This window comes from Ahaetulla prasina, chromosome 2 (assembly GCF_028640845.1).
Source record: "Ahaetulla prasina isolate Xishuangbanna chromosome 2, ASM2864084v1, whole genome shotgun sequence".
Lineage (NCBI taxonomy): Eukaryota > Metazoa > Chordata > Lepidosauria > Squamata > Colubridae > Ahaetulla > Ahaetulla prasina.
In genome coordinates, this window is record NC_080540.1 from 45862668 (window position 1) to 45882537 (window position 19870).

The 19870-nt window shown below is 35.7% G+C and overlaps 1 protein-coding gene across 1 annotated transcript in view; it reads right to left on the reverse strand.

The window, feature by feature from the left end:
* The window catches only part of LOC131192953 (contactin-3-like), a 226197-nt gene that overhangs the window by 18891 nt on the left and 187436 nt on the right, over window positions 1-19870 (reverse strand). The window contains exons 10-12 of the mRNA XM_058172593.1: window positions 10268-10395; window positions 7676-7851; window positions 613-730 (exon numbers count right to left, since the gene is read on the reverse strand). Of these exons, the coding sequence (XP_058028576.1) occupies window positions 613-730; window positions 7676-7851; window positions 10268-10395 (422 nt within the window). The remainder of the gene's footprint in view (window positions 1-612; window positions 731-7675; window positions 7852-10267; window positions 10396-19870) is intronic.

Below are 19870 nucleotides of genomic sequence, written 5' to 3' on the forward strand. Positions count from 1 at the left end.
CCTGTGATTACATTAATTTCTATTTTTAGAATCCATTAATGTATTTAATTCACTATTAAGGAGAACTTGTCAGAGAACCAGTTTGGTCTAGTGCAGGGCAGTCAAACTCTCAGCCCTGCCAGGCCGGATGAGTCACACTGGCCACGCCCACGCTCAGTTTAGTGAAGGGGAAAAAAAGTCCCAATATGTCACGTGATGCCTCCGTTTGACACTCCTGGTCTAGTGGTTAAGGCATCAGGCTAGAAAGCAGGAGACTGATTTCAAGTCTTGGCTTATATCTGAAAAGCAGCTGGGTGACTTTGGGCCAGTCACTCTCTCTCAGCTCAGCTCAGCTCACCTCACCTCACAGGGTGCTTGTTGTTGTGGGGAAAAATGGAGGAGGAAGAAGTGTTGGATATGTTCACCTGGAGTTATTTGTAAGAATAATAAAGGCGGGGTACAAATAAATAAAATATGTTGTGATGTTGTCATCGCTTGCCTTCATTCACACAAATACATAAAAAGTGGTATATATCTGTAAAATGTACTGTGGTTAAAAGAGATTCTTTCACATGCACTACTTGAAGAAATTAGATATAATACCTCCAAATGGTATTCCTTAAAAAAAAATACCTCGTACTATAAGATCTGCTGCAGATGATACACTATCCACTTCAGTCTTCACTGTACACACATATTTTCCACTGTGTTTCAGCTGGATATTCCTAATCATTAAGTCTCCAGATGCACTCTGTTGGGAGGAATAAAAAAATAGTAACAATTAGCTTCCATTGAAATATAATTGTTCAGTTTCAAAACATTCTTTTTCCTCAGATAAAGAGAGAGTGGAGTAGAAGCTGAGACCTCAAGCAGAAAGTAATACAGTGCATACAGTTATAAGCAACATGACAATGTAGTACTTCTGAATTTAAAGGTTAAAAAAGTTGTTTCGTTGTATCTTTTCCTGCAATCTGTGCTATTTTTTAGGATAAAATTGGAGAAACTGGAGCACAGTCATACTTGTACCTTAGATTGAAAAAGCTCATTTCAACAATTTTACCAGCTGGCTTTGCGTGGAAAGAAATACTCAGGTCAAAATGCTCCAAAACAAGATCCCAAAGATAATTGGATGTTTCTCTTTCTAATGAGAGAAAAGATAGAGGAGATACCTTAGGAAGCCGCTGTGGATGTTCTGGGAACTTTCAATTGAATTAAGAACAAAAGGAGATATGTATAGGGAATGGAAGAACATATAATCACCAAGGTGTTATACCAGCAAAACGACTAACTCTGCAGAAAGAAGGCTAAAGCACTGAAGCTAAAACCAATCAAAAAATCTTTCTCCACTGTATCAGTAATAAAAGAAAGAAAAGAGAAAGGATGTATCCAATTCTAAAAAAACAAAAACAAAAAACATAGGACAGTCACGGAGAGGAATGCAAGTACCTTCAATTTCGATTTTGCTTTGAGGGAACTGCATCGAAGCAAAACAACTAACAAAAACAGAGACAAGCGAAGATAAGTAAAAAGATGCTAACTACATGAGTTGCATTTTTATTTTCTATCTCTAATTACCATTCCTACTTTATTTTTGCATGATCTCTAACGTCTGTATAAAATTTTATTCTATGTTTTCACCACATCTATGTTTGGCTGTTTTACCTTTTTTTCTGATGTATAAGGCTTTCGTCCTGACTTTCCCTGGATATCATGATAGGTTAGTTCAAAAATGACTTGGATCTTTTTGTTTCTTTCAAATTTTGGGATTTTTTTCTTAACTTTTTTTTTTTTTTTACAATATCTCTCATTTCTTCCCATTGTTTCTCAGGTCTCTTTCACGTAAATTAAATGTACTAAATCTATTCCTTGTTATGATCTTATGATTAATTTGTATATTATAGAATCCCAGAATCATAGATCTGAAGAAAGCTTGGAGGTCTTCTACTCCAAGTCCTCCTCAAGGTAGGAGTCCTTATACCATCCTTCATAAATGGTTGTCTAATATTTTCATAAAACCTTCAATGATGGAGTGGCCATGACTTCAGGCGACAAGCTGTTTCATTGACTAACTGTTCTCACTGGCAGAGAATTGCTCCTTATTTCCAGGTTGGATATCTCCTGGACATGTGGTACTCCATAGTATTATACTCCCCTGTCTTCATAGTTATATGATTGAAATTGTCCTATAATTAGAAATTCATTTTTCTCCAACTTTTTATTGTGATAAGCAATTAGCAGTGAGTGGTGGATGTATTACATTCTAGATTACATCCTGCAATCTGTCACAGAATTATTCAGCCTTTAACCACTACATCTATAATAATAGCATACAGTTGTATAACACCGATTCTAAATGAATTAGCCACCAATTTTAGTAGGTATGATTCTGTTACTTATGAGCTATGGACAAAAACTTACTTAACAATGTCAATTTTATGTCTGCCATACCTTAACAAGGTCTCATATTCTTAATAGTAACAATCTGATTTAATGCATCCCGTTCCTGTTCATTTCATTTCTGCTTTGTCAACTTCAGTTTCTCCCTCACCCTTCTTTCCCTTCCCCCCATTTCAATATGGCATCATTACTGACTGCAATAACTTCTGACCTGAGCACCAACATTTGGCATCCAAACTTGTTTAACTGTTTCAGCTATGTCCATAATGTTTTCTTGATAACAATACAGAAACGGTTTCCCACTGCCGCCTTCTGAGTGTTTGGATTCCCACTGCAGATAACATTTTATTTCAGTTCTTCTCTACTGACCTTATCAGCAAAGTGACTAACGATAAACCCACCTTTATTGCTCTAAGGATCATTAAAGCTATTGATCAATCTGTCAAAGGTCTAAGGAGAAAAAAAGATACCCCAACATCTATGATTTGCCTTGACCAGATTTAGCTCCTAATTAATGAAAATAGATTTCAGTTATGAGGAAATGACTCTTTTGTCACCTCAGGAAATGTTTCTTCATTTGTTTTCAACAATTTAATCTTTGGTCTGCCACCTGATTATGTTATTATTATACTGTGATGATAATTGACTATTGTCATAAAAGAGGCCAAATGTCACCCCTTTTCTAAGAGCTTTAATTTTATTAGAAGTTTCTGGCACTTTTATCATTCACGTTAATGCTCTGCATTTTAGCGCCTAAGGTTTATTTAAACTGGAGATATCAGGAATTGAATTTAGGATTTTCTGCAAGGAGAAAATAGAGTCCATCACTATCATAGCTCCAGAGCTTAACCTTGAATATGTACTGTAGTATCATTGGCATTAAACTATTGAGTTTTAAACCAAAATTAAGATTGGTATAGCTACATAGGCTGTGAAAGTTGGACCATAAGAAAGGCTGAGTTCCAAAGAATTGAGGCCTTTGAACTATGGTGCTGGAAAAGACTCTTGCAAGTCCCTTGGACTGCAAGGCAATCAAACCAGTCAGTTCTAGAAGAGATCAACCCTGACTGCTCTTTAGAAGGCCAGATGAAACTGAAATACTTTGGCCACCTAATGAGAAGGAAGGACTCATTGGAGAAAAGCCTAATGCTGGGAAAGTTTGAGGACAAAAGAAGGGGATGACAGAGAACGAGGTGGCTGGATGGAGTCACTGAAGCAGTAGGCGTGAGCTTAAATGGACTCCAGAGAATGGTAGAGGACAGGAAGGCCTGGAAGAACATTGTCCATGGGGTCGCGATGGGTTGGACACGACTTCGCAACTAACAACAACATCATCTACATATTTTAAAAGTAGGAATTATCTGATCACATTTTAATCCCTTGCTAATTAATGAATACATTAATTTTTTGTAATTCCAGGTGTACTCTGGGAAAGCAATTCATGTTATATTGATGAACAGCAATTAATTTAAAAAAATGGTTCTACTCTCAAGTGATAAACATAACTAAAACAACAATTGCCTCTACTTTTTTTTCTAATTTCCATGCAAAGCATTGAAATACTTCATGCTACCACATAATCCTTTACTTTTAAAACAAGAGAGAGAGCTTTGATTGGAATATGGAACACAACTATTCTGTTACAGAATTGTTGCAAGAAATATAACTATAACCTGGAAGAAAATGGTATTGTCTGGCAGTATTTGCCTCGAGCAATTAACATCTAAAATGCAGTTATATTTGTGCATGTAATTTCCTAGTAACGTTTGGAGAAATCAAATTTTGCTTTTTGAAAATGGAGATTACTGGAGTAAATAAATGGTAGACTCAAACTGTAACACAGATATAAGTAATATTGAACTGGACAAATTCAAATTAGGAATGATTGTTAAGTGAATGGTTGTAAGTCGAGGACTGTCTGTACTTGTGTTTTCAAATTAAGACTCCTTAATGCCTTGGTTCATGTACTAGGGCAGTCTTGACGAACCTTTTTGGCACCGAGTGCTGAAACGGGAGCATGTGTGCACGTTGGAAATCAGAAGAGCAGCTGCCTGGTGCACATTTGCGCGCCAGGAGAATGATCTTCTAGTTTCCAGCGTGCGCATTGGTACTGGCCACCTGGTCTTCTGGTTTCTTGTGCACATACATGCGCAAAGACCAGGTGGTCGGTGTGCGGAAACCGGAAGAGCAGCCACCCGGGGTGCATGCAGACACCGGGAATATAATCTTCCAGTTTCCAGAGCGTGCATGTGCATCAGGTGGCTGCTCTTCCGGGTTCTGGCACTCCCGTGTGCGTGAAAACCAGCTGGCCAGTGCACTGGAACCTGGAAGAGCAACGGGTGATGGGTCACATGCCCAGAGAGATGGCTCTGCATGCCACTTATGGCATATGTGGCATAGGTTCCCCATCACAGTACTAGGGATTGAATATAAGTGAGACCATTTCCCTGGTTTCATAATGTTCATGAAAATGTTTTCCCAAATTGTTTGAGTTATTGACTTCATTTTAAAGAAGTGTTTTCCAGTTTGCAATCATATTTCATGTTCTGTTGTATTTTTAAAACAGACACTAGAATGAATCTTATTGTCTTATGTCCAGTTTAATTTACTCCATATATTCATACTGTTTATGGCCAGGAAACATACATTATTCAGTTTGAATGTTTTAAACTTTAAATTATATCTTCAATACAAAATATCTTCAGCCAATCTGTTGACTTTGTTTGTCATAATTGAATGGATATGATTGGCTATTCTTTTACAGAAGCTAAGCAAAGAAATAAATGAAGACCCACATTCTTTTTTACGATATAAAAAATTGAGGCGTTTGGAATCAAAGCATATACATTTTCACATTAAGTTAGAAATGGCAGTGTAAAAAAATCCTCAAGGCAGAAAACACTGTGTGTGTGAGTGTGCGTGTAAATATGGAGCGTATATATCTCCCATATTTATTATCTCTTTCAGTAAAATTAATCTTGTTCAAATATTCAAAATATAAATTAAGTAGTGGGACTGTCAAAGAGATAATTTTACTTTAAATAAAAGCCTGAGTATTTCTTTGATGCAAATAGAAAAATCCATACATGTATAAATACCATATATATATTATAGTAAAATGCTACACAGAGCTTGAATTATAATACAGGTGGTTCTTGACTGATAACAAAGATCATAAAATTTGTTATTAAATGCTGCGATTGTGAAGTGAGGTACCACATGATACCTTACATTTGATTTTGTAATCTATTTTAACACCGTTGTTATTGAATCACTTGCAATCATTAAGCATCATGTGATATCACATGACCACAACTTGCTATCCCCCCCCCTTGTTTCACCATTGACTTTGCTTGGGGAGCTGGGAAGTTCATCACTAGTGATCACATGACTGCAGAATGCTGCAACCATTGTAAATTCAAGCTGATTAAACCTATTACTGCTGGGATGGTTGTAACTGTGAGGACTAGTCATAAGTCACTTTTTTCAGCACTGCTGAAAATGGTCACTAAACAATGGTCAGTAAGCAAGGGCTATCTATACTAATAATTCATCGTATCACTAAAATCAGTACAATCCATGTAAATCAATCTTGGATGCTCTGAAACTGTCAATGTTTCGGGTAGTTTTGGCAGCGGAAGAGATTTTATTCAGTTTCAGCTAGCAAAATTAGATCTGTGCTACTGTGGATAGTTTACAGTGACAGGAAGGTCACCTTTCCTGATGAGCAGTTTGCTGACCCATAGAACACAAATTCTATGGCACAAATAGGGGCCGTGATAGCTCAGGCTGTAAAAGTCTGTTATTAGAACACAGCTGCCTGCAATTACTGCAGGTTCAAGCCGGCCCAAGGTTGACTCAGCCTTCCATCCTTTATAAGGTAGGTAATATTGAGGACCCAGATTGTTGGGGGGGGGCAATAAGTTGACTTTGTAAAAATATACAAATCGAATGAGACTATTGCCTTATACACTGTAAGCCGCCCTGAGTCTTCGGAGAAGGGCGGGATATAAATGTAAACAAAAAAAAATTGTCAACAGGCTGGGTGGAATTAAACAAGCAACAGCATTATACTTCTGATATCTGCACAATTTCAGCTGATATTGGTCTTTCTCAAATAATAATTGCAATGTTAATAATTGAGGGAATCTTGGTAGTTACCTAGCATAATCTGAGTTTATACTGTTGGACCCTGTGGAAATTAGTAGATGATTAGTAAACCATCATTTCTAAAAATTTTACTCATCCAAAATATAAACAAACAATAAATAATAGTAATACTTTAAAGCAGCAAACTTTGAAAACTCACAAGGCAATTTTAAAAGCTTAATGGAAATAAAAACTACTTTTGTAGTTGAAACAAAGGAACAAGAAACCATAGCTAAAGAACTAATGGAGTTATGGAAATACAAAACGTTTCCCTATTTGAAAATGGAACATCATTGGCAATATGCACAGCTCTTTGGAAAGTTATCTGGGGCTGTAACCAAAATGTAACGATACTGAGCCATACTTCAAGAACCCCTATCAAACTATCCAGAATACAGGATATAACCATTTGTTTAGTACTGTTCAAAGTTACAATAGCACTGAAAAAGTGAGTTATGACTGTTTTTCACACTTACGCCTCTTGCAGTATCCCCATGATTAAAATTTAGATGCTTGGCAACTGGTTTATATTTATAATAGTTGCAATGTCCTGAGGTCATGTGATTATCTTTTGCAACTCTCTGACAAGCAATGTCAATGGGGAAGCAGGATTCACTTAACAACCATTTTACTAATTTAACAACTGTGGCAATAAAGGCCACAAACTGGGGCAAAACTCAACAAATGTCTTGCTTAGCAACAGAAAATTTGGCATTAAATGTGGTGATAAGTCAAGGACTGCCTGTATAAAATAAGTTCCATGCTATCATAATTTAGTCTATCATTATTTAGTCAAAACTATAGTCTTAAGTTATAGGAGCCCTGGTGGTGATGGGGTTAGAAAGCAGTATTGCAGGCAAACTCTGTCCACAGTCTGGAGTTCGATCCTAATGGCTCGAGATTGACTCAGCATTCCATCCTTAGGTAGGTAAAATGAGTATCCAAATTGTTGGAGGCAATATACTGATTCTTTAAACTGCTTAGAAAGAGTTATAAAGTACTATGAAGTTGTATACATATAAGTCTAAATGCTATTTCTATTTCTATAGACAACAGAATACAATTTAAAGAGGAATCTTTTTTTTTTTTTTTGCATTTTCATGATTCCAGGTCTAATAAAGCAAATTTACACAATTACATTATAACTTACCCCACCTACTCTCTCAAAATGGGATGCATCTTTTCTGAAGTCAGTCAATGCACTATTAAAATACCATGTGAAACTTATATCCAGGAGTGGGTCATGCTGAACTTGGCAGGGTAAAATTATACTTTCTCCTACAGTCACATCCATATTTGATGGTGCCAATATTATCCGGGTTGGATCTGCAAAGAATATACAAAGAACATACACATTCTAGCTCCTTATGTTAATGTATTATATTTGTGATACTTTTTAAAACAATGTTCTATTCCATTAAGAGTACACTGAAGAAACTGTTTCAACTCAAAACTATTAGATTTTCCAAACTCCATCTATACTCCAGGAATATTAACAACAAAAATAATTTAATAATGTTGTAATCCTACTATATTTGCAAACACTGAACTTTAAATTTTCCAGATTTTTTTAAAAATACAAACTAGATATAGTTTTATAACTTGCGTCCTGTAATCCTTTACAGAAAATCATGTAGAAAGATTCAGTAGATCTTTTTGTATGTATGCTATTGGGTGGTTGGTTTCATGTTATATAACGCTGTTATTGAAGCAATCATACTTTGTAAAAATGTGTTTTTTGGTTACCACAAAGTGTGAAAACCTATGTGGCTTACTCAGAAATGCTTAACCCGATAGACAAATCCAAGCCTCATAGTTCTCCTAAAAAGGTAACGGCAAAGGTTCCCTTTACACATATGTGCTAGTTGTTCCCAACTCTAGGGGGCGCTGCTCATTTCTGTTTCAAAGCCGAAGAGCCAGCGCTATCTGAAGACATCTCTGTGGTCATGTGACCGGCATGACTAAACATCAAAGGCTCACGGAATGCTGTTACCTTCCCACCAAAGGCGGTCCCTCTTTTTCTACTTGCATTTTTTTACGTGCTTTCAAACTGCTAGGTTGGCAGAAGCTGGGACAAGTAGGCACTAGGGATTTGAACCGCTGAACTATCAACCTTTTGATTGACAAGATCAGCGTCTTAGCCCTATTTAACATATTCTCCTAGAATATGATAAATAATACAATATGATATATTGTATTTTAAGGGGCGTGCATAAGCGCACAAACGTGCCTACCATTCCTGTCCTATTGTTTTTCTTTTCTTCTTCCTATATATATGCTTATACCTCCTTATATTTACTCATATATGTGTTTATATACCATATAATCTTTTTGTATGATACCTACATATATTGTTGTGACAAAATAAATAAATAAATAAATACATTATTATGGCATTTGTTTGCCACTTGGAACCATATTATGTAATTCTTCCTCCTTTTTGTCTTTTTTTTTTTTGAGGGAGGAAGCTTAATATGAAGTGTAAGAAGCAAAACTGAGTCTACTTCATGTTGTCACTCAAACTCCATGGGGAAAATGGTCAAACAGTAGGGAGCTGAGAATAATTTTATTGTGTAAAAATTGTTTCTGGCCCCTCTAGGCCTGCTACAGGCATCACAAAAAGGATGTTGATAGTACATGAAACTTGCAAGCTGCAGGTTGCCCATTAATGTAGAAGTGGACTGCAACAACTCTAAGTTATTTTTTTGAACTTAAAAAAAAAACACATTATTGATCTATTATTTGAATATGTAAATTACATAAACTGGCTTTTCAAAAAAAATGACCCAAGTTACAAGTATTTCTTTCACAGGTATTTATAGTGAGAAACATCGATTCAAAATGGTGGGTATAATTGGGAAATCAATTTTCTACGTGCAATGTTCTATACATCAGAGGTCCTCAAACCCTGAATCGCAGCCCACTTCCAGCACTTGAGTCATTTGGAACCAGACCACAGAAGTGGTGAGCAAATGCATGCATGTATCCCCACTTGCAGGAGCTACGTATGCATGTTTGCCGTCGCTTGTGTGGAACCATCCCCTCACACCCACCCCGTTGGTTCACAAAGTGGGAAAGGTTGGAGAAGTCTACTATACATTTTTAAAAGAGTTGGGGCTTTGTATGTCTGTGTCCATCATTTTCACATTGTTATAGCAGGTTTCCTCTTTTATTTGTAGACAAATTTATATTTCATTTTCTTCAGTAAACCAAAAAGGTTTTGTGAATGATTTTCCTTCTTCTCTTCTGCTACACTGTATTTTCTAATTGTGTACAACATCTTCTCCTTGCCAAAATTGCTATGTTATTGACTACTATTCTCTGTTGACTGATAGATCAAGAAAATCCTGTCTTTTGAATGTTAACTGGAACATTCCATGGCTATAAATAAAAGATCATTCCCTGTTTTTTCCATTTCTTCAGATTCTGGAGGGAAGATCCATGATTACCTCTCAGAATATGAACATTTGATGGCATATCTTAACCTCTCATGACTTCCTGCTTTTAATAGATGTTTCCAGAGGCTTAATGGCTATTCCATGCAGTTCTGAACCTCTGAAAAATTGTATAGTGTGGCATTCACATAGCAATTTAGAAATTTAGAAAGATCTCAAATTACGTATTTCATTTGAATTATGATGTTATCCTAACATAAGATGAAAATTCAAAATCAAAATATTTCTTTCACACATTACTCAATTCATATAATTTTCAAGTAAAACACTATTAGCTATCTAATTACCTGTTACTAATAAAGTAGTTGAGCTATTAGCTTTTCCAAACTTGTTTTCTGCCAGGCAGGTATAACTTCCAGCATCTGATTTACTCACATTAGTTATTTGGAAGCTTCCATCTTTTAAGAATGATATTCTAAAAATAAAAGATGTAGAAAAAATGTTATATGTTGGGAGATGTGTTATGTGTCTACAACTTAAAGAGTTTAAACAATTAAAATATTTACAAATAGTTCTAACAATTTTAATATGTCCATGTACCTGAGATGACAGAGTATGTTCCGTACTATATTCATTACATAATAAGATATTTGTTTGGGACGTTCCCTCTAAATTTCCACACTTTAGTGTGAATGAAAGCAGACCTTCTGAAAATATGCAACTACCTATTTTAATATGTGTGATGCCTTTTCCAGAAAGCAATATGGAATGGAAGATTATAGCTTCCCCAACATGATAAAAATGTATCTTCTTATAACATATAACAACAACAGAGTTGGAAGGGACCTTGGAGGCCTTCTAGTCCAACCCCCTGCCCAGGAAGCAAACCCTACACCATCTCAGACAGATGGTTATCCAACATTTTCTTAAAAATTTCCAGTGTTGGAGCATTCACAACTTCTGCAGGCAAATCGTTCCACTTATTAATTGTTCTAACTGTCAGGAAATTTCTCCTTAGTTCTAAGTTGCTTCTTTCCTTGATCAGTTTCCACCCATTGCTTCTTATTCTACCCTCAGGTGCTTTGGAGAATAGTTTGACTCCCTCTTCTTTGTGGCAACCCCTGAGATATTGGAACACTGCTATCATGTCTCCCTTAGTCCTTCTTTTTATTAAACTAGACATACCGAGTTCCTGCAACCGTTCTTCATATGTTTTAGCCTCCAGTCCCCTAATCATCTTTGTTGCTCTTCTCTGCACTCTTTCTAGAGTCTCAGCATCTTTTTTACATCACGGCAACCAAAACTGAATGCAGTATTCCAAGTGTGGCCTTACCAAGGTGGCACTAACACTTCACGTGATCTTGATTCTATCCCTCTGTTTATGCAGCCCAGAACTGTGTTGGCCTTTTTATCAGCTGCTGCACACTGCTGGCTCATATCTAAGTGATTGTCCACTAATTGGTTTCTTCCTCCAAAGAAACCAATAAGATGTGGGGTTTTTTTTCCATTTGCAATCTTTTCTCAAGCTGTGAGAAGGGCAAAGGGCAAAGGAACAAACGATCGCATTGGGTGCTTTCCATTCTTGTTTGGAGTGTTTTAACAAGAACTGTCTACGGTGTTGTGCAGATGAAATTAACTTAAACAGAAACAGATTCATACAAGACTCAAAGTAGCTGTCCAAAACTTCAGAATAGTTGCAACTGCCCTGTGCTTCTAAGGAGCAGAATCAGAGAGGTGTCTTGGAGAATCAACCCTAATCAACCTAATCTTAATAATCTTAATATGTAACTACCCTTCCCATATTTTCCGAGCTGTTCCTTAGATCATTTGCATGCAGTTATAAGCTTGAATAAGAATGAAACAGCATAAGCATTATTAAAAATAGGAAAGCAGGAATTGTCTGAAGAATAAAGGTTGCACTTCTCATGTGCTGTAGTCCTCTTTCCATGCCAGAAGAATAGCTGAACCAGCCTGCTACTTCCCCATTCATATCTTATCATGATGATTCGTATGAAAAGTAGTGGAAAAATATCATTAGTACACTCTGCAATCACATTACACATTACAGAATTAGAAAGTTCTTCAAACCTTTATTTGGTCTCTGCTGGCTCATTAATAGTTTGCTCTTGTATAATTGCAGCTTCTAGTTTAAAAAGGTAACTGAAATAAGGGATACATGCATCAGGTGTCTTTCTACACTTTCAGCCATCATCAAAAGCCATGCTGATTATTTTTGAAAATTAATTAGATTCTGATCCAGAGGAAATGTTATAGTAAAATTTTCACTTCTTCTGGAGCAGCTTCAGAAAGTTGAGAAGTCCTGATTTTTCCACTTTTGGCATCTTACCTGCAGAACCGAAGGCACCCTACTTTTCCCCATTGAATGAGGACTGACTTGTTACTTCCTCAGTTTACTTTCTTTCCTTTTCCTTACTGAAAAGGTAAAAACTGAAGCTGAGAGCACTCTGCCAGCTATTTTCTGCTCTAGTACTCTCTTCAGCGATTGGCTAGAGTAGAGTAGGGATATCAAACTCGATTTCATTGAGGGCCACATCAGGGTTGTGTCTGACATCGGGGGCCGAGGTGGGCGTGGCCAGTTTGACATCACTCATGTTAGGGGGTGCCTGTGGTGGCCCAAGTGCTCTGCCAGTGAAAACAGCTCCCAAGCTCCATTTTGATCACGACAGCCTCCTGCAACCCTCTGCCAGCAAAAATGGAGGGCCTCCCTAAACTCCATTTTTGCTGGCAGAGGGCTGCAGGAAGCTGTCATGGCTGAAAATGGAGACTGGAAGGGCCGCACGTGGCCCTCCCGAGCTCCATTTTCGCTGACAGAGGTACCGCGGGCCAGTCCTTTGCTGTTTCCAGGGCGGTACCGCAGGCCAATCCTTTGCTGTTTCCAGGGCGGCCCCGCGGGCCTTGCATTTGACACCCCTGGGCTAGAGGGAGCATTGGGCCACACAGGAGCAGGAAAAAGGGGATTCTTGTAGGGTGCTGCACAGCATAAATGATGCATAAATTATGATGAGGGAAAAGGCTGATGATGGAAAAGTTGATGAGAGAAAAGACAGTGGATGTGTATAAGGACTCTTTATGTAGGAATCTGGAAGCACTGTTTTAATCCCACCCTCCACCCCCCACACCACCCCAGAATGGCTTGGGGAACTGAATGCTGAAGAATGAAACCAGAATAATGGAAAATGAGTGGTGAGGAAAACAGATGGACATGGTGGATCCAAGCTTTATCAACTTTGTTCTTCTGAGAAATTAGTTATTGCATTTCACATTCCATGCAATTATGTTTTATGTCTCAAATTATATGAAGTCTGTTTCTTTGCTTCTTCTCCTTCCAAGTGAAACTCCTGATTTGATTTCTAATTCATTACATCAATTAACATTTGACAAGATAGGAAAACTTGCTCTGAGAAAGAGATCTATGACACCCATCTCTGCTTTGGTGCAAGATCAGTCTCTGCCCTCAAGGACACTTTGGAAAACAGATTACAAAACAGAACTGAAACATGACTGATGTTGCCATGTGCATGTTATGATTTCATTGGAAATGAAAGAGGAGGAGATCATCCAAATGTTATTAAATAAGCTTGTTTTATAATCTCAAATTGTTTTTAGAGATTTCTACAGATATACATGCACCTTTCTATATCAATCAAAAACAATCTTGACAGCTCCATTGATTTTGCAATAGAAAAAAGGATTACCATATTAAAACAATATATATCATCTAATTATAATAAACAAATTATCAAACACTCTGAGATAAAAATGAACTATATTAATAATTTTGATAATAATGGATCATGTCAGCTCAAAACCACATGTGTCTCAGAATTACTTTGTAAAATGACATGAAACAAATTGATACCAGAAAAAAAGCATTATAAGAAACAAAGTAAAAGCATCATTACCAAAACAGGCCAATGCATATAGCAAAGAAACAATAATATATGTCAAAACAGTAGACAGCCTACTTTTACAAAAAGATTGAGGACTGAGGGGAAAAAAGCACACAGATTGTTTAATAACAAGCCTTTTTTCAAAATGACTGGCTCCATTAAAACAAGCTATCTTTTAAACTGAATATTGAAAATGGAAACATTGCAGCTTCCTCCATTTTCATGTTGTCAAATGATAGCTATGACTTATTTATTAAAATATCGATTTCATTGTTTTAGCATCACATATGGATTGTGAGTACTCTTTGACACTGATTAGAACTGCAATAAATTCTTAATATTGGCTTCAATAATTATCCAACTGGTAATATAAAAGAGAAAGAAAAATAAATCTATTTTTCTATATTGACCCCTATTAAGTTATTCTCCCTCAAGTGAAGCATTTTTTGAAGTGGTCTGTGAAAAGCTCTGTAAAGGAAATTATCTAGAGTGACTATCGCAAAATGACAGAGAGGGTTCTAATCTAATTTAACTATGCCACAATATTTATAATCCCACCTATAATTGTTCTAAATGGAGATTGAAAATTTTACATTTTATATACTGTAAAGGCATAAAGCTTAGATTATCGTGTGTGTGTGTGTGTGTGTGTGTGTGTGTATGCAATTATTTAATTATTTTTATGCAAGTGAGATTGATAGGACTTTGCTTTGAAACACATATAAAAAAAACAAGGAAACTTTACATTAATATTACATATATTCCATTTTCCAAACTCCATAATGATGTAAAGTAGCTAAAGGTTTTCTGGATATGAAACTAGAAATACAGCAATAGTTTCTCTGATCTGATATAAACAAAACAAACAGTAAGACTTTGCTTTTTTTTAAAAAAAAAAATCCTTGTTTATCAACACTTTTACTGTATATAGAAACAAAGCCAAATATATTGATTGATCATATTTGTAAGCTGAGAATGGCTTATCTCTTGTACTGTATAAATTTAGAACAAAATGGTCCAACCTGTAATATTCTGGATTATTACAAATTGGCTGTATTCTCATGTGTTATGAAGGATATGGCTATAGGAAATAATGGGTACTAGGAACAATCTTTCTTTCTTTGCTTTTTGCCTCAGGTTCACAGGAAGTAGCCTTTCTGGCAGTCTATGCTTATTGCTGCCCATCATTCATCCAACAGAGTAAAGGGCCAGAGAACTGGGATTGAGTAAATCCAGAAACAGCACTCCTCAAAATATTAAATTGCTGCCTGACAATATTAAGGCCAGAAAATAAAGCCTACCTGCATTTGTATTTTAAAAACATCAAACCAGAAAAACAAACAGTTACACATATTGCTATATGTATGAAAATACAAATGCAAATTAAATAAAAATGGAAATACACATTCTTGGCTTTATCTTAAAGCACCAACAGGACTGAAAAACCAGCATGCATTTTCAACACTGTCAAGCACATCAACAGCATACAAGGGAGCACAGAGTATTTACAAAGAACCTAAGAAAGCTCAAGAAAATACCCAAGTCAATAGAATTCAATTTATATACTGTACTGAATGCACTCTGAAGGATCATTCCCCAAATAGTGCAAGAGGATCTTTTAAAATAACAGTTAAGTACCAAACATTCAACAAAACCAAATGCAGTCTTCACCTTTGTACTTTCACAAGCATATATATTTAATATCAAGCACAAGAGCCAAGCCTAAGTCAAGTAATCGAACAGTTAGAGATAAATCTTTTTGATATTATTACATTTGCTATATGTTTATATGAACTCTGTGCTCTATTGATGCAGCGTTTTCCAAGTGTCTTTAAAAATGAAACCTCGTTTCATTTTTAAGGGTATCATGAAACTCAAGATACAAGTATTGCCAAGGCATGTTTGAAAACACAGCAATGCACTTATAAGTTGTTCATCTGCCTGATTTCCACCTATTTTAAATAGGCAGGTAAAAGTCATAATAGCAACATTCAAACTTTTATTATAAAAGTTATAAACCAGTATGAGGAGGGTGTGATACAATCAGTTAAAAAGCATAGAAAATACATCAGAATCTAAAAAAAAAATATTTATAAAAAGCTAAGGATATATAAAAGAACCCAAAAATTTAAAAGGAATATAAAAGGAAGGACAAGAGCTTGGGTATTAGGGAATGTAAAGGTTAGAATAGGACAGACTAAATCTTAGTATATAGCACTCTAGAATGGCAAATTAGATTCTCATTAGGACTGGTTTATGGCATCTGATGGGTTTTGAGCTCTCTGGATACATCAGAGAAATGGGTTTCTATCATGCTTAGCTGAAGTTTGTTTCTGTTTACTGGATAGTTATATAACTATAACTATACGATATAAAAACATATATATAATCATAAGTATGTAATAACTATATGAAATTGAAATTTTCAAGAATTCTCTCTTTGGATTGATGGAATATATGGTAGTAATTTGTGGATTTTTGAACATAAGGAACTATTAGGCAATATTGTGACTGACTTTTCAAAAGGAGTAATGAAGGAAAGACAGAGACTAATGCATCAAAAAAAATGGCAAGAGACAAAAGTATTATCCTTTGAATTATTAACAGACAAAAATATTACTGTCCCTGAAAGACAATATGTGAGGAAGATCTGGAAGAAATGGGTTGATTATATGTTTTATATCTATCATAAAAGACTAGGTATTTGGATTTATACTGGATTTTGACGAGGAAGGACTAAATACTACTGTAATTCTTGGTATTGAAATTTTATAATGTGTTGTATTGTATTTTGAATAGAATATTTTTGAAAGAGTTTATGTAAGAAAGACCTGGGGAAAAAATTATATGGTTATAGAAGCTATAAGGGAGATATTCTTTGAATTGGATTGGATTTTTATGCTTTAGTTGGTTTTAAATACTTTAGGATTAATTTGTTTTATTGATTTACATATTTTGTTACTCTTAATTGTTAATTTATTTATTTATTTTTTTTCTTGAAGGATTTTGGTTATGTTAGGAGGAAGTCAGAGCTAGAGAGGGAAAATTGGTATAATAGTTTTGGGGGAAAATCTTCTTAGCATATGTTTGTTTTATTTTTAACTATACCTTGTGCTTCATCCGGGAAGTCAGGGGAGGGGAGGGATTAGTGAAGGGAGGGGGGTTGGGGGGAAAGGGGGGGAATTTTTTTTTTTGTAAAACGTTTTGAATAAAAAAAAAGAAATTGGATACGATCAAAGGGAACATTAGGACAGGAACGGTAGGCACATTGGTGCTCTTATGCACGCTCCTTTTGTTTGACAATATTTTTTCCATTCGTGGAGCTGGGTGGGTGTGGCCTGTGCGGGATGCCTCCAGGCCACCAATTTGACACCCCTGCGTAATGGGTGGTTTTCTGCACATCCATTTTTTAAAAAAAAAATCAGTTATCTAAACATTCATTTGTAGACCATGAAGCTGTGTCCATATTTGACTTTCAGTTCTCCTAATGAAAATGGTAATTTTTGAAATATTCTGATGTTAGGTGTTATAAAACTGGTTTCTTTTACATTTTAGTATATGCAATGATTTGAAATCTACTTCTGTTCAGAACTTTCTCATGAGATTTGCATTTGCAATCTTTTACTTTCTTAGCTGTACCATAATTGCAAAATGAAATCAGCCTGACAAAATGCTGCATTTTTCTAAAGAGGTAAGTCAAATTAGATACATGGATAACAGAGCTACTACTAGTACAGAGTACTAGTACTAGTACTAGTACTACTAGTACAGAGTACTAGTACTAGTACTACTAGTACTAGTACAGAGCTAGTACATCTATGCATGTATGAAATGGATGCAAAAAAAAGAAGCTTATTTAGCATTTAAAATAATAGGTATGTAGGTCTGAGAGGCAATGAAATTTCTTTTCTTTCTTGAAATGTATTTTTGTTATCATATCTTTTCTATGTCCATTTCTCACTTTTTAAATCAGAATGGGAGACAGATAATTGAATGGGTCAAAGGCTATATGCAGGTAGCGAGTGCATATAGAATTCTGTTCTCTTCTTCTACAAAACTGCTCTCTCATGATTTTACATGCGAATAGAGCAGACACAAGGCTTCTCCCCCTCCTACAATTGAAGAATGGACACTCAAAGTATCAAATCTGGCAGAAATGGCAAAAATTTCTGCTTACTTGAAAGACTATACACAAGAAAAATATATTTTAGAATGGAAAATGTGGATTGATTATATTCAAAATAAGTATCAGATAAAAAAATATCGAATAGCATATGAGTAAATTTAGGAAATATTTTGTATTAGATATATTTTTGAAGGAGAGGGGAATTGAGAGTGTGATTATGTGTGGGGTGACTAGAGATTATAATTTAGGAATTATTTTGGATTATGATTGTTAGTTTTGATACCCTGCATTTTGTTCTGGGAAGTCGGGGTGGGGGTGGGGGTTAAGGGGGAGGGGAATTGGGGGGGTTGAGGGTAGAGATGGAGTGATGGTTAATGTACAGGGATTATTGAAGATGTATAAATATAATTAATGTAGGGTCGGGTCTGCCCAGTTACCATTTTAGAACGGTGGGGAGGAGAAAAGAGAGAGTAGGAGGTAGGAAAGAGGAGAAGAGGAAGGAAGAGGGGTAGAAGAGGGAGAAGGAAGGTGTAGGGTGGAGGGAGGAGAGGATGTAGATAAGAGTAGGAGACGAAGGTCTGGAAAGTAGAAGAAGGTAGAAGAGGGAAGAGTGTTAAAAAGGGGGGTGGTGACTGGGCAAGCCCGACTAATTGTATATAACTGTACATTGGATGAGCTGTTTGATATGATTGTAAAAATAAAAGTTTTTTATGAAAAAAAAACAAAAAAAAACAACAAAAAAAAACCAAGGCTTCTCCTCCTGCCTTGTCCAGCTCCCAACTTGGTTTCATTGCCTTCTGTGCATCTTTACAAGAAGCATATGCATTCAACCCTGAGAATAGTATCAGACAGATACTATTGATACTTTGAAAGAACATTACTCTTCAATATGTTCACTTTATTTATTACTGCCATGCTGATTGTGGGACCTTTTAATTCATAGAACAGTCAAGGAAAATGGAACTTGAAGAATTTTGCTTTTAGACACTAATATTTTTGCCTATTTGCTAAAAAGCCATAAAATGCTTGTGCACATATACTGGTATGCAAGCTGTTTTTAAATGGAAAACATCAAAAAAGTACAAGCTGTATGAAATTAAAATTGCTTGTAATAATAAAAAAAATGGGGCATACAGGTTATGAAAAAAGAACTTTATTTTCAAATAGCTAGTAACTCAAAAATAGCTGTATACATTTGTCAGGCTTTTCTCAGAGAATTTTTTAAAAACCCTAAAGTTCCTATTGATATGATAATAAATAGGGATATATTACATTTGCCAGCATTTTAGCAGACAGGATAAGTGCAAGTTAAGCTTTTTTGATATATTAATCGCTTACTAAATTAAGTTAAATTGAACTGCTCAAGAAAAAAAGGTTGCAAAAGCAATCCTCCATTGGTATTAATACTAAGTAATATGGAAATATATTATTTTCCAGTTTATAGATTTAAATCATGAAATAAATTTAAGAATAAGTTCAGTTTAATTCTGCCAAACGCTTATCCAGCCAGCGAGCCTAACCAAAATCATTTTAATTTTCATCAACACTCCTTTTTCTCTTCATTTTAAAATTTAATATGATTTTATCACCATTTCCTTGAATTAACTCTGAGAAAATTTAGTATTACTTGATCAAAGTATATGACATTAATATGAGAAGGCATGATTATGAACATGTATAGCTCTGTGAGTTTTGATTTTCTATCTTCCTCCCTCCCTCCCCTTAAAATTTAGCCCACTGAGTGAGATGATCCCCATAACTCATTTCTTTAACTTTATGCAACCAGGAAGAGGAATAAAATTTAAACATGCTGCAGAATAAACTTTGCTGCAGTTCACACAGAACTCAAGGAGGTAAACAGGTGACACTGCTTTGTCAAATCAGGATATAATATAAAATGCCCACCCCAAATC